The 19,488-nt window shown below is 40.3% G+C and overlaps 1 protein-coding gene across 3 annotated transcripts in view; it reads right to left on the bottom strand.

The window, feature by feature from the left end:
* Positions 1-19,488, bottom strand: part of LOC146565380 (roundabout homolog 1-like) — a 144,279-nt gene that overhangs the window by 9,927 nt on the left and 114,864 nt on the right. For 2 of the 3 annotated variants that reach the window (XM_085288505.1, XM_085288506.1), the window contains 11 exons: positions 14,873-15,030; positions 11,341-11,461; positions 9,810-9,948; positions 9,570-9,700; positions 6,796-6,920; positions 6,526-6,697; positions 1,519-1,724; positions 1,346-1,427; positions 1,104-1,272; positions 821-987; positions 599-720 (listed from right to left, as the gene is read on the bottom strand). In XM_085288505.1, coding sequence (XP_085144631.1) covers positions 599-720; positions 821-987; positions 1,104-1,272; positions 1,346-1,427; positions 1,519-1,724; positions 6,526-6,697; positions 6,796-6,920; positions 9,570-9,700; positions 9,810-9,948; positions 11,341-11,461; positions 14,873-15,030 — 1,592 coding nt within the window. The remainder of the gene's footprint in view (positions 1-598; positions 721-820; positions 988-1,103; positions 1,273-1,345; positions 1,428-1,518; positions 1,725-6,525; positions 6,698-6,795; positions 6,921-9,569; positions 9,701-9,809; positions 9,949-11,340; positions 11,462-14,872; positions 15,031-19,488) is intronic. The other variant, XM_085288507.1, reaches the window with a different exon arrangement.

Below are 19,488 nucleotides of genomic sequence, written 5' to 3'. Positions count from 1 at the left end.
AAACTAAACAAATTCAATTCAAAGGCTCACAATAATATTTGTATGTGAGTTAAACATCTAGTTTTAACAGATCTGTTAAAACTCAGTTCATTCAATGTTCCTTTAGGGTGATGCATTTTATCTTTTTATCATCTGTGGATTCTCACTGTAAATCTCAGCATGAAGTCATTTATGGTTTCCATTCAGTAAGGTTCTGGTTAAAATTAAGCCAGCATAGGACTCAGCACTTTCCATTTGAACCACAGTATTACAAAATGGGATACTTTTAAAGATTTTTGTGGAGGCATCCACACAGAAAAATGCATCAGACATTCTTATGTGCTTGGAACAAATTGGCAATGTAGCAGACCAATAAATTTGCATCTCCGTACTGTGCTTTATTCTCTGCTAATAAATGCTGGGAAACTGGGCAGTCTAGATTCTCAGTCAAGAATCCCTAAATTAAAAGGTTTGCCAGCATCAACAATCTTTATTTTAACATCCTGACCCCTTGGTTTTCATATCATTTGTTAAATCTGTCCACATGTTTAAAAAAAACAAACAAGGCAATTATTTTTTGCTGTAGTTACATTAACTTCAACCCAGTCGCTTCGCTTACCGTCCACTGCACTCTGACAGCGGAAGACGAAAGGACAGTTGGCGTGCGCAGGTGGATAACAACATCTGCCAGTTCTCTCTGGATGTGACGATGATCCACTCCCTGCATAGTGGCAGTGCTGTCTGTGTGTACCAAAGGAAGGACAGAAGCATAAAATTTCAGTGTGTTTGTGGCTAAGCTGGCATTTAAAAGCTTAAAAACTAATGGAAAATCCAGACTGACCCTGTGTTCTGATGGAGTCAGAGATTGGACTGGGGTCACTCAGGCCATAGGAATTCACTGCTCTGACCATAAAGAGGTATACAGTTCCAGGCTTCAGGTTTCTCAGGACAAAGGTCTGCGCCTTCACATGCTCTGCCAGGGTCACCCATCTGCTGCCTAATGTGTAACTGCAGAGAGTGGCCAAAAATGACAGCACACAAACACAGGGAATATTTTGTCAAGCTTGATCCATGTTAAACAGAATGACTTCGTTAAAACACGTTTGACCGTGCAAGTCTCTAACCTGAATGCCTCAATCAGGTAAGAGGTGGGTGGTGCAGTGCCACTGGGGCCAGATTTCCATGATACAGTGACAGAGGTACGGCTGATGTCAGTCACCTCAGGTTTAGATGGAGCACTGGGAATCAGGCTAGGGTCTGAGGGATGACCAGACTGGACAACAACTCCAAACTCTGCCAGTGAGACAGCAACAAAATCATGCAAAAGTTAACCTAGCAGGACTTTCTGTATATCTGAATAGCCTACCTTCAACTTGCAAGTACGCTGTTCGGGAAGCCTCTCCATTGGAATTAGAAGCAACGCAGGTGTAGAAACCTGTATCTCCCAGCTAAGGATGGAAGATACAGAGGAGGCAGACATTGACAGGTGGCCTTGGCTCAGTGTGAGTTCTTAGTAAGTGCTGTATTACTATCTACTACCTTAGCATAGTGAATCTTCAGCAATCCTGTTTCTGTTAGCGACATACGGGAGTCCACAGGAGACACCACCACACCATCTTTCTTCCAGTGAACGGCAGGTGTTGGAGTGCCAACACTTTGGCAACCCAGGGTTACTGTGCTGTCTACAGAAACAGTCTGATTGACCGGACCCTGTCTAATGACAGGAGGAGGGTGGTCTGACCCAGCTAGGAAAGAAAAATGGAAAAGTGAATGACTAAACCACAAAATGACATGTATTAATTATAGATATGTCTCATTGGAAATACACAGTGAAGTCAGTGTCAAAACAGCATGTGGTGTGGTATACATATACATATATATATATATACACATATATATACATATATATATATACATATATATACACATATATATACATATATATATATATACACATGTATATATATATACACATATATATATATATATATATATACACATATATATATATATTTATATATATATATATATATATATATATATATATATATATATATATATGTATATGTGTATGTATATGTATATGTGTATGTGTATATATATATGTGTATGTATATATATATGTGTATGTATATATATATGTATATACATACATATATACATACATATATATCTATATATATATATTTATTAGGGGTGCAACGATATTCGTATCGATATTGAACCGTTCGATACAGTGCTTTCGGTTCGGTACGCATATGTATCGAACAATACAAAATTTGTAATTTCTTTTATCAACTTTCCTTCTGACGATGCTGTCTGTGTTGAGCGCTCAGTGAATCTGCGTTCGACTACTCCGCCTAGGCTCGACAGTGCAGCCTAGGCGGAGTAATCGAACGCAGATTCACTGAGCGCTCAACACAGACAGCATCGTCAGAAGGAAGAGCGCAGGGCAAGCTAGCGAGACAGAAGTTAAGCTCTCCTTGCAACATGGACCTCCCCCACCCTCATTCAGATCTGGCGTTTGGAATTATTTTGGTTTTCATGTGAGTATGACCCTGAAGGTAAGCAAGTCATGGACTAAAGTAAAACAGTATGTTGGATGTGCCATGCAATGCTCAATTACATGGGTGGGAACTAGTGTGTTAGCGCAGTTAGCTCGTTAACGTGTTGGCCGTCTAGCCCCATGCACGGAGCGATCGGCGGTAGCTCGTTAACGGAGATTTGCCGTGTTGTGGCGTTAAGGTCATTTCAACGAGATTAACCTGAAAGCACTAGTGGGAACACAACGAATATGACTGCACATTTACACCGACATCATCCTAGTGCAAAGACAAAAACAACAAGCATGCTACTAACTTTAGCCGAGTCATTTAGACAGCTATTAGCACATCATTCTCCTTATATGTTTAATATGCTGCTGAGAATATAGCCCAGAAGAAGCGGATAGTATAGCTTTTATTTTGGAAAGAGACATTTCTCTTTAATAAACTCTCTTTTCCAAAGATGAGTGATTCCTCAATCACTCATCAAGGGCTCGCAATATCGCTAGCCCGACGTCCCGGGGCTAGCGATTTTTTCAGTCGGGCTACCAAAATCTATCTCTGCCCTGCCCGTCGGGCTATTGTAGGAAGGAAAAATATATGTCAATGCTTTTGCATTCTTTCAGAAATGTAGCTGGGTAATTATGTCATTGGCATCGGTGAGCCACTGTCAATATGTGACATATTGCAATCGCGTTTGAATTTGCGCTTGTTTTTTTGCTTTCACTTTGCAATCGGGCGAACTGTGTATAGAGAGCGACAGCACTGATCTGTGAGTGATGATAATTTGTGCACCAATTCCTCTGACATCGTCTAATTAATTGTTAGCTTACTATGCAAACATGACAAGTGAAATCTCACGCAGCTTAAACATGTGAGAGGTTGATCACGCAGAGAATCGCTGAGCTTATGTGAGTGCGTGTGTAAAAGCAGCAGGATATATATTTGACTACGATGACCTTCACAGACAGATATATATTTTAGTTCTGCTGAGCCAAATAAGACAGGTCAGGGTGAAGAAGTGACAGCCAAAGAAAAGCTTACCACAAAACGGAGAAGTTATGACAAATCAGACTATAAGGCAAAAAGAAAGTGCAGCTTTATGGTTTCATGGACAAAAGAATTTCTGTGGCTGCAATATGACGAGCTAAATAACCAGGGCTGCACATAAGTGGTCCGCAGCTGCGCATTCGCTGTCAAAATAAAAAACACGCACAAGGGTTAGGGTTAAATTTAAAAACTGTACTTTTGAGTTAAAATATATATTTATAATTTTAATAAATGACAAATTAAAAAGGCATGAACATTTTTTTGTATCGAAAAAATTTTGTGTATCGTTGCACCCCTAATATATATATACATATATATATATATATATATGGGCAGTGGCTGGGGGACAAGTGAGATCTTAGCTGACATTTTTCCCCCTCCAACCCTTTTCTGCATTTTCTTCTCTACAACAATGTCATTGCCAGTGGTATATTACAGAATTTGAGATTAGGGATTCATTTTAATAAAATGTTAAAGTTATAAAGAGAAAGCGAAAAATAAAAATAAGAACTGAGAATAGTTGAGAAAATGAAGGCCTGGGAAAAAAACAAAAGACAGATAAGATGTGGAAGATATTGAGGGGTAAATTGGTAAAGAGGGAGAACAATAAGCTTAGGTGGCTGCGCAGGCAGCGGAGGAAAAAGAAATCAACTTTTCCCCTCCAGCGGAGAGCAACTAATCGTTCATTGGGTTGTAGGTACTGCTGGAGCCGGATCCAATCATGTCGGCAAAGCCCAACTAATAACAGTCTAACTTAGATAACAGACTCTCTCGCTCTCTTACATTTGAAAAAAAAAACCCTGGATGGGAGCAGGGGCTCTAGATAAAAAATACAAAAAAAACCTCCAAAAAAGGTGATGGAAGTGTTCCTTGAAAACTGCCAGAGGTAATGTGAACCAGTTATTACCATACAAATGCACTACTCTAAATGGGGATGAGAGGCGTGTGGTAGGATGGATAGAATTTAGGGGAGGGGAGAGTGGAGAGAAAACAAATGTGCAAGTGAGAGTGTAGAGCTGTGCAGACTGCTGGAAAAAATCCTAAAAACACCCATGAACAGCCCACCTCCTTTTTACTGAATAGACTCTCACTTTCATACTAAGGTGGCTGCAGGACACATTATTGGTATGGGCAGAATACTGTCCACGACAACTGACAGAGGTGCACTGATCCACTCAATGTGTAGATGCATTACCAGTCTGTTCAAAACTGAAGCAATTATTTTCTTTAATGTATTTACGTACATAGAACTCACACAGACGTACAAGTAGTTATTCATCACCACACAGGTGCACAATTACTTGTGTCTGCAATTACTTTTGTAGGCCTCCGAGCACATTCAAATTGCTTTTTAAGGCAATCAGCATAGTTATTTCATCATGTATAGTTTGGATGAGAGTCCCTCAGACCAATTTCTATAAAAACCTCATATACTGAACTCTAGATCTAGAGTACAATAAACCAGTCTGTGCTGTGTTGTGTTAAGGCAAACTAATGATTAATGATGATCAGTGCAGCCATCTTTATTTAGACTATTTACTGCACAATTGCAGGTTGGGAAATGTTTCTTTAAGAGAAGATTTATATAGTATTGTGCAAAAGTCTTGAGTCAAAACACATTTCTTTATATGTTGCTGGGAAAACCGGAAACACATGAAGCAATTTATTGAAACTTGCAAACATACATAATTCTAATGAGCTAAAATATTTGGCATGAGTACCTTTAGTCTTTAACACAGCCTGAACTCTCTTAGGCAAGCTTTCTTGTAATGTCTTTAAGTAGAGTCTTTACCTTACAATTTAATATATCTTACAATGACTGTTTGGCGCTATGAGCTCTTTTTCTTTGGATGAGAAAAAGCTCTTATTTGGATACTGCCTGCCTTTTGTTTTGTTTATTGCCAAGACAATCCCAAGTTCTTCTATCCAGGTATGCTTTTGTTGCATTGGCAGTGTGGTATCATTGTCTTGCTGAAAAATGAAGCTGCTGCCAATCAGACACTGTCCAGATGGTTTTGCATGGTGGATCAAAATCTGATGGCACATATTCTGCATAAGTACATCCATTTTGACAAGATACTTAAACCACGACAGAGCCTCCACCATGTTTTACAGATGGCTGTAAGCACTTCCTGTTGTACTTCTCCCAAGCACCTCCTTCAAATTTGGATTCATCATTGCATCTGTTGCCTCTAATTTTTAGCATGGTTCTCATGTAATTTGTCATATCTCAGCCTCTTCTCCCTGTTTCCTTTCCTTAAGAATGGCTAGTTGACAGCCACCATTCCACTGAGATCATTTCTGGTGAGGCTTAATCCAAAAGTAGACAGATCAGCTGAAGAGCTAGATGCATCTTTCAGGTCCATTGTCAGGTCTTTGCTGGATTTTTTCCCCCATTTGTGAAAGGACCTGACTTACAGATACTGTTGCTTGAGTTAACAACAAATAAATAAAAATAAACAGATAAGTGTTAATCTGAAAATATAAAACTAATGTGGAAAAGCAACCAACATAAAAAAATTTTTTTAAAATAACTACTACTACTACAACTACTGCAGAGGTACTCCTCAAAACCACTTTAAAAATATTACAAGAAATTCTGACCCCTTGGAAGTAAATATAAAGAACTGAGGACTGGCTCAAAACTTTTGCACAGCGCTGTAAGTACAGACACTCTTTATAGACAGTCACCGCAGAAACCAACTATTCTGAGCCCAACATGTGAACAATATCTCATAAAATCCCTCTCCTGACTGAAGCCAAGGCAAACCACCACACCCATATTACTGCCGTCTGTAGCCAAAACAAAACTGTACTTTAATTTACCTGCTCAACAAAACAAGACTGCTGCCACAATGTAGTCCACTTAGCCAAAAGACAAAAGAATGAAGCTGCAAAAGAGCTACATAAAAGTCCCCTCCTTTGCCCTCCATCACCACTTCCTTTTACTCACAGTCTGTAACCTCCAGCAGCGCTTTGGTAATAACGCTGCCAGCGATGTTAAGAGCCTGGCAGCTATAAAAGCCGCCATCATTACGTTGAACATTGGTAATGGTCAAACTGCCCATCTGGGAGACGGACAGCCGGCTAAAGGGCTGCGGTGGCTGGTAGGAGAAGAGAAGACTCTAGAGGGGAGATGAAGATCACAGTTAGCCATTCATTATCTTTATTTACACTGTGCAGTGATTTAGTAGTGTGATGACAGACTAAGGGTCAGTCTCACCTCACTGCCCTCCCTCTGCCAGAAAATAGCAGGCTGCGGGTTGCCAGTAGCCTCACATTGGAAGGTGACCGTCCTGCCCACTGCCACCACCTGGTTCCTGGGACGAATGGCAAAAGCCGGGGGCACTGCAGAAGAAGAGAGGTCCTAATTACCTGTCAGCATTACACATTTTTTATCATTCTCAGCATTATAACATTAGTGTGTGTGTGTGAGAAAAGCTTTACATATTTTATTCATTTACCCACACATAACATGAATTACATACTGTAGTGGTGGATGGAATTACAGTGAAGATAGGACAGTGACAGGGACTCATGAGTTCTTGTTGCTGTCTGATGGTGGGTGAGGGATGGACGACAACTTACCAGTATTGACTACAAGGAAAAAAGACACACAAAAAAGCAGCGCAATGAATAATCAGGGTGAATACACACAATGCACACACAATCGCAATGATGCAGGGACAGTTTTAAAAGATTTTTTTTCTACAGTTCATTGAAGGGTTATGGAACTGTAGGCACCTGATCACATGTGCAAGACTTCCAAAATAAACTGTCAAAGAGGTGCTTTGTTATTATTCTGCTTCACCTTGTGGTTGTTCTCTATCTCTTTCCCTTTCTCGCTCTGTCTCTCCGTGGCTGGTTTGTGTATTTCTGTTCATGAGCTTGCAATCATTTAGTTTCTCTGTAGTTCACATCAGGTGTCCAAAGCTACACTTTCTCCCTGTTGGTGCTCCATAAGAGACGACCTGCTTTACTTTAGGAAATGCTCTGTCTGCTTTATGTGATGGTGCTGTGTGGGTAGAGCGTGCAGACAGAAGAACAGCCTTGCTTGCCGTGATTTCACCAGACTATAATACAAGCTATTTTCACACTGCAAAATAATGCAACAGCGGACATCACATGGACACATGGTAGGTTGAGGTCTATTTAATGTTTGATTGGACTGTTTCTGACATTTGCGCTAATATGCAGAAAGACTGTAGTGTGTATGTGAAAGCTAGTTGTTTAATTTCTTTTACTGATTTCATTGTTGGTCACGTTAAATGAAAAGATCTTACTTAGGAACTCATTGGCCCCTTCGGTACCCTGCACTGTGCACACTAGGCCAATTCAATAATCCTTCCAGTTATTCTTCATCATTGTCGTTAGTAGCATTTCAAAACTATTATTTCTCTTCTATTTTTATAAAGTGTGATGTATGATGTATGATTTTTTTTTAAATATGATTAGTGTTCTCAAAGGGATCTCAAGTGACACAGGTTACCCCCCACAATGTCTCGTTAAAGAAATGGAAGAAAAGCACAGATGTTAAAGAGTAAAGCAGGCTGTCTATCCCCAGTTATGTGCAGCAGACTTATTGGCTGTGACGTGTGAAAAACACATGTAATTGCCAGTTTGAGTCAGAGCCAGCCAGCCTAGAGGCATAGTTTAACAGACGTACAATTGGTTAATGAGGACATAAAACTCATAAAGGGTGAGATGCGGATGAAGCATTGTGTCTGGATAGAGGGGAAAAGTAGGAGCTACTGTAAAATTTCCACACTAACAAACATGCATTTGTAGATGGGAAACACTGGAAATCTTAAGATGTCAAAGCTAGATTTATAGTGCAATGAATTGCTTGCTAACCAGCTGCTTTTGGAACTACAGTGCTACACTGCTGTGGATACGGTGGTAAAGCATGGCTTAAGCACCCTCTCTATAAATAGCCATATCTATCCACATCTCTAGAGTAGAGAGAGAGAGAGAAAAGTAGAGAGAGGTAATACAGGCAGAATAAATACATATTAATTTAGTAATTCCAGAACAATGTCATACTTGGAACTTGTGCAAAATTATTATGACTAAGCTACTTGGCTTACTACAACTGTTTATAATGGCAATTGTTTAATATCAACCAAATGTTCTAGGTCAGTAAAAATGATTCTGTGGTTAGGGTTGTGACTATGATTTGAGCCATACAGAGGTTGGGCTTTTTTTTCTTTTCTTCTTTTTTAATATGAAACATGCATTCACTAAAATAACTATCTTTTTAATCTAGTAATACAACATCAAATGCTGTATTCCTGGTCTTTTCCATTGTTTGCCAAATTTAGCTATGCCCCCCCCCCCCCCCCCCCCCCCCGATGCTCATTTTCTCAGGTTTTTGGAGGAGGAGGAAGACAATGTAATTGGAACCATGTCAGTCCCCAGCATGTAACCAGCTCGTCTTTAATTAAGTCCTACTGTCTTTGCAGTATATGTCACCAACTGCTTCTCTGTATGTGTGTATTTATGCGTACTGGTTTGCATGTGCAACCATGAGAGATATCTCACTGCCTATTTCCTGTCATTGATTTAAGAACTTAAGGGTGTCATTGTGGCATTACAGCTTAGACCAAATTAATTTAGCTCCTGCAGTCACGAACATTTCCTTCTGATGCTCATTTTAGTTTGCACAAACAAACTTTTATTATGACTTCTTAGCTGTTGTTATATGACCCTCAGGCCTTAAGACAAACACACCCTAGAAACAATTATTCGGTACAAGAAGGCACAATGATGAAAGTGTGGTCATGCTGAACGCCCGGCTGTGTAAAAGTCATTTCTTGGTAAATTTGTGACACTATGACACAGGATTAGGTCTCCTGTTAGGAACAACTCTTAGGCAAACACTTCTCATCCATTAAAATGAAACCTGAGGCCTTGAAAAAAAATATGTGGACTGCATATACATGAGAAGAAGGTGCTTCGATTGTAGAGCATTAAGTGTGAAGGCTGGGTTGCACTGACCATGTACAGTGAGCGTGGCAGACGCTTCAGACTTCCCAACCATGTTCTCCACCACACATGTATAAGAGCCTTCGTCTGCAGAGGTCACTTGGCGAACAATCAAGGTATGGTCCTCTAGGATTTCAAATCTGCTGGCAGGACAGACATGCACACACACACATGCCCAAGAGATGAAAGAACAAGTGGAAACACCATGTTTGCATGGTCAGTTACTGAATGTAGAGGGTTTTTGTGTGTTACCTGCCCTTAGGCAGGTCAGAATCATCTCTCCTCCAGCGGACAGTGGGAACAGGGTCTCCTTGGACAACACAGCTGAACTCCACACTCTCCTCTGCCAGCACCACTACACTGCTGGGCCGCTTCACAAAGGTCGGACGCTCTATATGGCAGCACAGTAGTAAGAGGAACAAACATCATTACAGGATCAAATTCATCGTGTTTGTGGGCTCAGAAGGTATGAGTATTGAAAAGCTGACAAAAATGGAAAGACGTCTTGGATCATATCAAATCCTTTGAAGCAGGGATCAGTCGGCACTCAGACTGATTTAATCTACTCATCAAAGGCTCACCCAAGTAAATCCACTTGCTGCAATTGTTCACCTATTATAAATATGGTTGAGAGTTTATTACTGAGTACTCTGTGTGGGAAACAGCGTGTTCGAACAGCTGAAGCGTCAGAAGTCAGATTGTTATTCTATTCTCCTCTGCATCATATCATGGCTGGACTGAGGACTATGCACACCAACAGAACATCAATACATCAAGTTTTGCAAAAGTTAAAAATTGCAAAGCAACTTGTTTGAGATACAGAAAGCAGGACTACAACCAGCAAAAGTTCTGTGAAATGTTCTGGTTCAAGGCAGTCACAGAGAATGAGTAGCTGTCTACAAAACACTTTTGGGGAAAAGATCAAATGCTTGTGCAGTGCGATTCACATTACAGCAGAATAATGGGATCTAATGCATGTTATGGCTTCTCAAGGCCTATTGTAGTAGAAGACCATGAAATGCTGTCTGTCATGAACTTTCTTCCAAAGTCATCTGATTTTAACCCCTCTGAACAAGCAGAAAAAGTCCTTCATATTAATAACTTTTTCAAATCATTTGAGGTACATTTGAGTTTTGAACAAACTTTTATAATCAGTATGTTATTTTTGAGTGGTTCAACTTTTCACCCAAATAAGTATAAATTATTAGTTGCTGGGATTAAATAAATACAATAAAATCAGGTTTGACATGAAATTCTATAGATAATCATATATTTATCTGCCATTTATTTTGTACAGCCCAGAAAACAGCATATGTTAATATGCTTCTGCATTCAGCGGGATTTTCCACATTTATTTGACAGGCTCTTTGAGCCACTACATTGTATATTTGCAACCTGAACCAAGGCCATCTAACGATGTGGTACAGATAAGAGCTCTATTCTAATGGAAAGTGTTGGGAAAATAAGTGGGGGATTGAGAATAGAGGCTAGAAGCAGGAGGCGGCACTAGAAGAAGCACAGTACCATAGGGAGCTCTTATACTGAAAGGTTATAACATTAGATGTAGCACTGTTAGATGTTCAGTGCATGTTCAGTGGGGAAATTTGCTAAAGCTGGTAGACTGGGTGGTAGAGCTGCATAATCAAAATAATTAATGGGTTATTATACCCCAGTGAAAAAAGCATTGTACAGTGGACTGGCAAGGCACTGAGAACTGGAAGTACTCAGACTAAGTGAAGTACTGCAACATTGTGAAATGCAATCAAAAAGCTGCATATTTTACCAAGCACCGTGAGTTCGGCAATCTCACTCTCCCTCTCTCCCACCATGTTGGTTCCAACGCAGATGTATTTCCCTGCATCACTCTTCCTAGTGTTGGTGATCATTAGTTTGCCACTCCGAATCTAAAAGACAACAGAAAAAAAATCAATATTTGCACAGCTGTATTTGTGGAGGATCTAGCCATCTGTATGTGTACCGTGTTTGTGAATTACTAACAGAGTATCACATCCATAAAGCGTGTATTAATCTGGCTGCTATTTGTGTATTCTGCGATAAAATATGCCTCAGCTCAAGTTTTCTTTTTGACATGTTTACTTGAAAGTATGATGCCGTCTTTTGCATGGTCACATCTTTGACTGTCCCTTGTTTAAAAAGAAGTGCATGGTGTTGTGTAAGCCTGTGCGCATTGATCTGGCTCTCTATTGCTTAGGAATAGAATTTTCACTGCCTTTCAATCTGCACAGAAGGTCACCCATTATGAAATTACATAATTCATATCTAGCACTACATGAGAACCCTGGGAACAAAGGGACTGCCTCTTTGTAGAGACACTCCTTAGATGTTCTGTCAGCCTACTTTGCCTTTCCCAAACTTTTCTCTAAGCATATCGGCAAACACACACACACGCACACACACACACACACACACACACACACACACACACACACACACACACACACACACACACACACACACAGGCACAGGCACACCCACACATTCATGTTTATTTTTTATTGGCATTTCTTCTTTATTTGGTAGATGTAGTTGAGATAGACAGCAGAGGCATGAAAGAGAAAGAAGGAATGACATGCAGCAAAGAGCCCACCCTACATTCAAACCCAAGGCTCTGCACAAAAGGACTCAGGCTCAGTGAGAAATCCGCGATCTACCAGGTAAGCTACTGGGGTGGCCCACTGCTTTCAGCCCTTTCTGTCCACCACACGCCTCCACACACCATGTCTTTGAGGTACTTTGAATGTGAGATCCTCTACTGATAGTATGCAGCAGCTTGGTGTTAGAGGTGACAGCAGAGCAGTAGTGAGTAGATGAGAAACTGGAGAAGGGAAACATGCTGACCTCCAAACAAACACAAAGCCATTCTCTGCAACCAGACATGTGAAACCAGGCATCAACTTCAATTAAACTCTCAGCCCAGTTATTATGCTCTTAGATTGCTTCTTCCCTGCTCAAACTATTCATGCATTCTTGCTAGGGACACGACACACACTGCAGCGCTGCCATTTCTTAACGCAGTTCAGAGGTCAAGGCTGCCTACAGAGCTGCGTCCATTGAGTAATTCAGCAACATGCCAGACAGCACCTGGCTCCGTAGGAACTCTCAACTCTCAAGCTTACAGATGGAATACATCATTAAATTGCTGCTGCAGGGATAAAACCAGCAGCCTTTCATTTATTAGTCAGCCTCCTCCAGGCTAACCTTCCACCACAAACGGCTGACACTGTCCACCAAATAAATAAAAAAATTGAAAAATAAAAAGACCAAGAGTGGCCTAAGAGTGGATACCATTTCAAATCTGTTGTAAATCATGCGGTTTTAAGAGGAAGACTTAATAAATTGCGGGGTGACTTGTGGTTGTGTGTACTTGAGATGCACATTGCCAACCACTGGTAATCACAGGGGGCACGTGGGGGAATTTGGGAACTAGTATTGCAGATTCAGCCATTCCTGTCAGTATTCACTGGATTAGGGTTGGATGTTTGGAGTTACATTATAGCCACTAAAATAAAACGCTCTGTATTTCACTAAAAACATAATGCAATGCGGGTGTTTAAGCTGCTGTGAATGATTCATGAATAACCCATCCATCCACTCATTTTCTTAACTGCTTATCCAATTCAGGGTTGCAGAGGGACTGGAGGACACAGACAGATATACCACAGGCTCTTTTTCAAACTAGTGCAATGTGAGTTAAAAGGTTTCTTATTTGGTCTCATTTCTTTTCTACATTTCAAAGAGTTTACTGACTTTGGCTCATTGAGATTACCTATTTAAATCCTGGAGAAAGGGTTTTGCGAGTTACCCCTTGCTGCAAGTCTTTCTCGAGGATTGCAAAGATGATCTAACCATTGCCACTGGCTAATGTTATACTTATGCTCTGCAACTTTTTTTTTCTGTTTACTGCACTTGTAACTTTAGCAGCTGATTAAAGAGTAGACTGAGAGCTTTTTTATTTCCTCGACTGACCGCTCCTCATTTTTAGCAAAAATTCCACTGCAAAGAAATGAAAATGTGGTTTGTCAGTCCTCCATCTCGGACACTGAAACCTCAGCTTTTCTTCCTCTTGTGCCTCGGTGTCTTCTATTTCTTTTTTACATAGTCTTAGATACCCTGAGGGAAAACACATTAGCTGCCTTAGTGTGATGTGTACGTATTTTCCTGCAATGAAGACACTCAGCTTTTTAATTAAAATCCATAAAATTCAATCCAACTGTTAACTCACAACTTGATCTGCATATCACTATTAATAACTGACAGCTAAAGGCCACAAGGGAAACACTCAAAAGGGTTTAAAGTAGCCATGAATCACTTGTGGTAGACTCCTTTGGTCTTTGTACAGTAAGTAATGTCTTTGAGAGAACACTCATGGCAAAGACACATTTCCATATAGAAAAGATGATCAGGGAGGACGAAGCCAGGCACGTAAGTACAAAGGGAAAAGCAGCCTTTGTATTTCCCTCAGAGGAGCCTCCCCCTTGGCTCTGATCCTTTCCTCTTCTTAAATCAGAGATAGCTGCTCTGTCCATCACAGTTCCCCAGAGATGCTCTACCTGTCACTCCACACTAACATGAGCTTTGAATTTCCTGCGTGTTCCTGGGAGCATGGAAGAGAAGACTCAAATAAACAAATCAGCTCTCTCACACAGACACACACACATGCACGCACACAGCTATCTGAGTTGTTGAAACCAGATTCTGTTCCAAAGTTAAAGGAGCAGGAAGCCATTAAATGCAAAATAAATTCAGTGTATACAAAAGCATGAAAAGGAAAATCACTGCTGTCTGCCGCGTGCCACATGACCTAATACATTAGACTAAGACCATACATCAATACAGTAGCTAACATTAGCACACAATGCTGTTCCTTCCTGTACAGTATAATGTACACTTTTGGTTTTTTTCTGATGTGCTGCTCTGTGGTTAAGGTTTTGTATGAGCCAAATAAATCATCTCTCCAAAATTCCTACAAGCATTTTGGTAATGAGAACCAGAAAAGGTTTCAGTGACCACAAGAAAATTATCTTGCGACTTCACAGGGTTGCTTTTCCAAATTCCTGCAGAGCTTTAATTTGTATGTTAACGTTACAAAAAAGGCAACTAAGCATCAGAATTTCACACTGAAAGGCTTTTTGAACCCCACCAATTTTCATGTCAAAGTTTGTTCTTCACATAGCGTCAACGTTCTAGCATCTCCAATGTAATGACTTGCACTTTCCCATGAATATAATGATATAACAACAACAGTATAAATTATCATTAGTTGAAATGTGTGAAATCAAAATAGCTGCTTTTACTGTTATGCGTTCATCTCTGTCATCTAAGTTGGAGCCATCTTTCCTCCAGGAGATTGTGGGCTCGGGGTGTCCACGGGGTGGCTGGCACTCCAGGACCGCAGGCTCACCCACTGCAACCATAACGTCAACAGGATTCTGCCTAAATTCGTCACGTAAGACTGGAAAAAACACAGACAAGCAGAACAGGAAACAGAGAGGACTTTAATAATGTTAAGAAGGTGAATACTTCCTCGTATCATTGGTGTCTTCAAGTGGGGCTGTGTTTAGTGTGTCAAAAAGTCTATTTCAATGACTTTTGTGATGTGGCATTAGCAGCTAATATTTTTAAGGTGCAAATTTTATAGTTTGGACTTAAGCTGCTTTTTTGCTCTTGGTAACAATATTAACGCCTTTTCTTGTTCGCAGAACTGGGCTGCGATACCAAGTCTTTAACAGCTTGACCAGCAGGATATTTTGTACTTGACTTCCCATGTCAAAAACACAGCCATACAAGTTTCAGTTGATTGTTTACTAGCTCTGTCAATCCCACTTTTTGACAGTGACACACAAACACCTACACAAAATAAATTTACAGAGCTACACTGTTAGTAATCTGATAATATTAGTACAGTATTATCCACTCATCTAAATTGTATTCATTTATCAGCCTGTCAGGATCCCTCGTGGGACTACTCCTTCGCTCATGCAAGGTCTGTTGAGACTAGCTGCTGAGAAAGTTTGTTCTTAATGGCTGACAGTAAGATGAGAAGATATAAAGCTCTGCAGTAAAGGTGGGATCCAGCAGCCTACACTAGCAGGAGGCGGAAAGCTACCACGGCAATTTATCATCTTTCCACAACGACTAGGTTGTGTGCAGAAAAAGATCTTCCAGCCACCAGCTGTATCAGAGACAAAGCAAACTCGCATCTACTCCAGCGTGAACTCTGGTGGTCAGAGAGAGCTTTTTCCTGTCTCCACCATAGACATTATGTTGTGGTGTCTGCAGCAGTTTTTTTTTTTATTAGATTCTTGCATCATATTGAATGGGCTATCATTTGCAAAATTACAGCAAGAATAAAAGTGAAATTAGGATATGTAGAAGAGAAACGAAAAAGAAAGTTCTTTTGATGAAAAACAACTTTAATTCCATATCGGTGAGCACAGTTTTGCCACTGATGAGGTGAACAACATGTGCTAATGTAGACGCCTGTGCATGAGTGACTGTTGTTAAGCATTCCCGGACTTAAATTACAGGAGGGGCTTAGAACCTGAAACAAGCCGAGGGAGCCGAGCCAACGCAGACCAAGCATAGCAGCAAGACTCAGTAGAGCTGGGGTGAAAAGACAGGAAACAATGAGGAAAACGCATAATCACTCCCATATGGCAGCAACAACCCATTCACCTCTTTTTGTGCATAACACCGAGTGGGCCCGAGACGCCTGATAAGCACCGTGGATATGAGAGAACAAATTGGGATGACCTTCTAATTGGAAGTATTTTGGCCCACGCATATCTCTGAGACTCACTTCGCTGCGTTGCCCCCTCTGATCCTCTGAGGAGGGTTGCGACCGCCTGACTGAGTGCTGATGGGAAACAGCTGTCTGACAACCCCACCCCACCTCACCCCCGCTCCCCGACTCCCCCCAATACTGCCGACACCACAATGTCGCATGATAAAAGGCACTCCCCGTGGGACGCGAAAAACATGGTTGGGGTTACCTCAGACAGGAAGAAAGGGAGACCGTCATAATTCTGTGCACACTGTGTGCGTGCATGTTGACTGATTGACTGATATTATCGCTTAATTCCAATGGTGGGTTGCACATCTGCTTTTACTATTGTGTGAGGGCCAAATGTTTTCACAGAAATCGAAAGCCTGGACTGCATCCATAAACCCCTTTGTTAAAGATTCAGTTTCAGTGATAGCATTGCAGTTAGCATAAGAAATAAGACTAGAAGAGATAAGGATTAAAATCAGAGGGAGCATATGAAGGTTAGGAAGGAATGTCTTTGTAAGTGTGCACCCATTTGTATGTGTGTGTGTGTGTGTGTGTGTGTGTGTGTGTGTGTGTGAACAAGGAGAAACTGGTTAGTTTTTCCATGTCATGCTATTGTGCTGGGTAAGTACACAGATAATCTAAAAGCTGTGATTGTAAAACTGACTGTTTATGTTGAGTTTGGAAAAAGTATCTGCCTGTTACATTATAATAGGAAATTATGCATGCCCAAGTAAAAACCATGAAAGCACACACCAGTGCATGTACTGTGATCTCCAAACCTAAACTATGCATACTAAGACTGTTTTCTTCTCTCCAGTTTCTCAACAGTCGTCAAATCCTCCTGTTTTCTTACATTACTGTCTTCTCTCGTCATCTACTGGCTCCACACAATTAATATAATTTCGGCTTATCTAGAAGCATATCCTGACAACCTACTTTTTGGGAGTGATGTTGCTCAGAGATTTAAAGATTTAAGGCTAGACAACACTGTCTAGCCTTAAATCTTCCCAAGTCAGCAGCATTTGCATGACCAAGCTACATGGAGAATAATAATAATAATAAAAGAAAATCATACTGATTTTAAGAGGATTTGAAGAATTATGCAAGGAACAATCAGCACAAATTAAACCTTCTTTCTTACCATATATTTTTCTCAGCATGCTTTGATTGCAGAACCAGAACTATTATGATTTCTTTTGTGTCCTCCCGCCAACTTTAAAAACTTTTAGTGTAATCTGATTTTCCATTCTCTTTGTACATGCCTTGCATATTTTAGGGCTCTGCACTCCGTTTTAGAAACAAATCATACTTGTGTATTCCACAAGCTGCATAATGAACAGGAATTTCGTATGTTTTTGATGGTATGTAGCATCCACGTAGGTCTGATTCAGTGAAAACCACCTCACCAGCTTCTGAGGCCTACCCAACTTGCCTGTTTAGCTCAAGCTTTGCACCTCTCCTCGTCTTTTTTTCTCCCTCAATCTGATCCCTCCAGATGAGAATTGCATAGCCCACTTCAAAGTATCAGCCCTTGGCCTCACTAGTTGGGATCTGACAGCGTCTGACTTGTTGTTAGTCCTCTGGAGCCTGAACCACAGCTTGAAAGGCCTACTGTAGCAGGGCTCCAATAATCCTCTCTATAGAGTCCAACTAGACCAAAGAAATACGATCAAATCAGGACAGGCCTGAGATATGCCACAGACAGTAACCTTATCACACTATCATTGTATACGACAGCCATATACACCTTTTGTGGTGATGGTCTCAATTTACTCCTCAATTTACTATTTGCTATCCTGTAGCAGTAACAGTTATTGCATACTGCAATAATAAAACATAACTTTTATGTCCCAAAGTCAATAGTGATATTACCTTAAGACACTGATGGTTAAAAATGGTTAAAATCAGATTTCACCTTGAGCTATATTGGAGAAAAATGTCCTTTTTAGTATTTTAAAGAAAGCAAAGCAGAGCACTTTGGCATTTTTATCACCTGGTTGATGTGTATTTTCATAAATCTTATATCTTGTTATAGCACTTTACCCTCATAGTCTATTGCAATAACCTACTACTAGAAAGATATTTAGTTATATTCCTTACTCGTCAGAGGAGTTGACCTAATATCTAATGGGTTTTTTTTATATTAGGTTAACATTGTAATGCTTAATTGCTGTTTTGGTTAAGACTTAAATGGAGAAAAAAAATCATTGTATATCCTACAAAGCTATCTAGTAGCCATTTAGCTTAACATCTAGTTTATCAGTACAAAAACTGAAACGGGAAAAAAAAAGGAAGGAGTATGGTGGCCCTGAGAGGCCAAATGGACTGCAACTTAAGAAAACACCAGCAATAAGAAAAACGCAGCAAAAGCACACAAAACACAATGGAAATATGAAAAATGACAACGGAAATAGGAAAAAATAAAACGGAAATAGGAAAATACAGATTTCCAAAATAACAAGGGAAGTGTTTCTGGGGAGACAATAACCCGACAGACCAGTTGCAGGAACCAAAATATGCTAAGAATTGCGCTGGGAGACACTTAAAAGAAGTGGAGGATCTATCGGTTTTGTGAGGAAAGAAAAGATGAGAGGTAAGTGTGTTAGCCTAACTATTAGCCTAAAAATCCGTCATCAGTATTATATGAATCATGATAAAACACACCTACCATGTTTTGTTTTCCTGCAACTGGTCTGTCGGGTTATTGTCTCCCTAGAAACACTTCGCTTGTGCTTTTGGAAATCTGTTTTTTTCCAATAGACCCTGTGCACAAGAAAATGCTTACTTCCTGTTTTAAGACCGGGTGTAGGGTTGTACATTTCCGGTAGCCTTACTTTGTGGTCAGTCGCTACTGCGAAGGACTCCAAAATCATGTCCAAAACACGAAAACGGTAAGATCGTGTTAAGTTACAAAGAGCGGAGTGTGCGAACACTCACCATTGCTGTGTCATAAAAAAATTAAATGATCAATTTTGCAGTGTGACTCTGAAGAAGATAACCAAGATACTACTTTGCGGATTTCACCTATCGCTGGTTATTTTTAGAACATAACACCCGCGATAAACGAGGGACCACTGTATACAAATGCTGAGAAATATAGAATTTGAATTATTTCTCTCTTTTGCTCTGAGGCGTGGG

This window comes from Mchenga conophoros, linkage group LG10, assembly GCF_057382185.1.
Source record: "Mchenga conophoros isolate Kocher_MC1m ecotype Shallow Benthic linkage group LG10, M_conophoros_male_GT1.1, whole genome shotgun sequence".
NCBI classification, from domain to species: domain Eukaryota; kingdom Metazoa; phylum Chordata; class Actinopteri; order Cichliformes; family Cichlidae; genus Mchenga; species Mchenga conophoros.
This window is presented reverse-complemented; position numbering and strand designations above follow the sequence as displayed.